The sequence below is a fragment of the Crocodylus porosus genome, unplaced genomic scaffold, assembly GCF_001723895.1.
Source record: "Crocodylus porosus isolate Cpor-Errol unplaced genomic scaffold, CroPor_comp1, whole genome shotgun sequence".
Lineage (NCBI taxonomy): Eukaryota > Metazoa > Chordata > Crocodylia > Crocodylidae > Crocodylus > Crocodylus porosus.
The window spans coordinates 4562421-4565244 of NW_017728933.1; the positions used below are offsets into that span (position 1 = coordinate 4562421).

A 2824-nucleotide genomic window follows, 5' to 3' on the forward strand; every position below is an offset into this window, starting at 1 on the left:
GTGGGGGCGCAGCGGGCTTCACCCGCGCGTCTCTCACCGCTCCAGAGCCTACCTGAGTGTTTTGGGGGTTTTTTTGTTTTTTTTTGTTTTGTTTTTTTGATGTGGTGGCATCTGATGGTTTGGCTAGGTTCAGAGTGGGGACAGACACTTTCTTGGAAGAAAGGGGCCTCTGGAGTTATTGGGCACAGAAGTGAGGGATGCAGTCTATCTGACTTTGACCTTCCTCTGCCTTAAATGCTGGAGGCTGCAAGTGGAAGTGGGGGAAAGCCTTGGCCAGACCCAGTCCCCTCTCCCTTCCAGCACCCCCCTCTCTGCCCATGAGCCGTGGGAGACTGGGCAAGATGGGACCAATGGTCTGGCCCAGTAAGTGGCAGCTCCTTAATTTCTGTGCTTCGCTTCCCTGTCTGTAGAGTGAGGATGGTGGTCATCTCCCTACTGTTTGGGAGCGTTGGCAGGGCGAAGCTGCTGGGGTGGCATTTGGCTATTGGAGTGGTGGCTTCAGAACTGTTCAGACCAGAAAGGGCTGCTCAGCTCGTCTAGTCTGGGGTCGGCCTGCATCTGGCCATAGACTCTCCTGAATTAACTTCTGCTACAAGCCTCAGAGTGGTGCTTAGAGAAGCCCAACTGTAATAGTGTCATGCCTTGCACCTTATTTCTAATCCGAATTTGTCCAGCTTCAGCTTCCAGCCGCTGGGTGTTACGATGTCTTTATCTGCTAAGCACAAGGTGCTTGTGGGATGGTGGATACTGGAGTAAGCAGCGAGGTAACAGCAGCTGCAAACCAAGTAATGCCCGACTAGAGATGGCAAGCCAGAAACTTATTGCGCCTTCTGTTCTGTATTGCAGCCTGAAGAATCAGTAGTAGTTCATCGATCACGCGGCGGGAAAACGTCAAGATTTCTTCGGCAAAGAAGAACCGACTAACCAACAGAGAGGCTGCTTTCTTGGACAATGAGCATTGCCTTGGTGGATTCATTAATTAACACACCTACTCTTCACTTTGGACAAACGAATGGATTTCCTTTTTTAAAATTCTGTGGTGAGTTAAAATGTTTGGATGGATTTTTTTACCCGTTCAAGATAATATAATCCACACGTCGTCTAAAGTATGAGAAATATCCTGTAAGAAACAACATTTAAGCATCATTCATCCTCAAAGACAGTGGAAACAAAATATTCTACTTTTTTCCTATTTATTCTTAGGTTTCTTTCGAGAGTATAAAGCAGTTCTATTAAATTATCCATGATTGTGATGTAAGCAGTCTTCAACCAGAAATAAACTTGATTTCCTCACCTTCTCCAGCATGATTTGTGTGAGCACACAACAAGCAAACAATGAATCACAGGGAATGCATAATGGATGATTTTTTTCCCCCCGCTTTCCTCTTTGTCTTCAGAAAAACAAATGTTCACTGAACAGTGAAAACTGAAATGAGAGACTAGAGTCCCTTGTCCTGCCGTTCAAGTGCAATTCCTAGAGGCTAGATGGAAGCCAGGCACCTGGGAACGGTAACCTGAAAAGACATTAGTTTGTCCGGGGTGGAGCAGATAGCCCTCTGGAAGGTAGCAGAGGCCCAGAAAGAGCAGGCCCACTGCAGTTAAGGAAACCCACACTTCCTGTACGAGTAGCACGAACTGTGAGTATCCCACCAAGCACACCAGGTATTTCTACAGACGGTCCCTGACAGTCCAGACAAGGCAAATCCTGACTTCTCCAAGCCAGAAGCCGAGCCCCGGCCTAGGGACAGACATTTCAAAAGCCGGAGCCGGAATTGATTCCATCTGTGCAGGTTAGTCTAACCTGGCTAGGCTGAACCGGTTTGTCACCGGACAGACGTTTTCTCTGGGCTGAGGAAATACAGGCACGTGCCTGCAGTGGCTCAAGCTAGAAGCTGGGGGTGGCACTAGAGCAGCCCTCCCTTCCCATGTACAGCACTGAGCAGAGAGGGGGCATGGTCAGGCCAAGATAGGACCTCTGATTAGGGAGGTCTGCCTGCACCATCCCAGGCTTTATCCCGCTAGCTGCTTAAGGGCCAGGAATGTTGCCAGCCCCCAGCCCCGGGCTAGCACCCTCTGAGGCAAAGGGGGGTGTGCAGCGCATGCATCTGTTGATGATACGGAGCTTTTCAATCTCCCTCCCTGCTTCTTTATCCTGTCTGCTGCAAACTGACAGGGGAGCAAGCCATCAGGTGGCTTATAAGTGTTGATCACCCCATTAGCCAACCGATAGCCTTTCTCCATTAGTTCACTCTTCTTAAACAGTTTACCAGCTGACCTGTTGATTAGCTCCAAAAGCCCTAAGCAGTCACTGTTCTGTCTGCCTGCCCCGGTGAAATTGGGGACACGCACACGTCTGTATTAGCAAGCATACCACATGCCCAGGGTCCGTGCTGTGGGAGATGGGAAGGAAGGGGGGATTCCTGCTTCAGCCGTGAGCAGCGAGGGGGTGGGTAGGGCAGGGGGAAGCCAGGCAGACCCTGCTGTGTCTGCAGTCTCTGCCGGAGCTGCAGCCAGGGAGCAGATGGGCAGGGCCAGCCCTGCTCTGGAGCAGCCAGCCTGTTATGCAAAAGGCAGACCCTGCTGTGTCTGCAGTCTCTGCCGGAGCTGCAGCCAGGGAGCAGAGGGGAGGGGCCAGCCCTGCTGTGGAGCAGAGAGCCCCGCCCTGCCCCGAGAGCATGCTGGGATGCTGGGGGAGTCTGGTTCATCTTAAACCAGCAAGGGGTCTGGGACAGACATTGCATAAACCGGTTTCGGCCAAATCAATTGAGTCTGATACTACGTTCAGCCAGGTTGAGCTCAAACTGGTTTCAGCCGTTTTCAAACT

At 51.2% G+C, this 2824-nt stretch overlaps 1 protein-coding gene across 3 annotated transcripts in view; it reads left to right on the forward strand.

Annotated features, from left to right (window-relative positions):
• The window catches only part of ZMAT4 (zinc finger matrin-type 4), a 104830-nt gene extending 103528 nt beyond the window's left edge, over positions 1 to 1302 (forward strand). For all 3 annotated transcript variants that reach the window (XM_019546064.1, XM_019546063.1, XM_019546066.1), the window contains exon 7: positions 847 to 1302. In XM_019546064.1, coding sequence (XP_019401609.1) covers positions 847 to 862 — 16 coding nt within the window. In that variant the 3' untranslated portion in view covers positions 863 to 1302. The remainder of the gene's footprint in view (positions 1 to 846) is intronic.
• The last annotated feature ends 1522 nt before the right edge of the window (positions 1303 to 2824 follow it).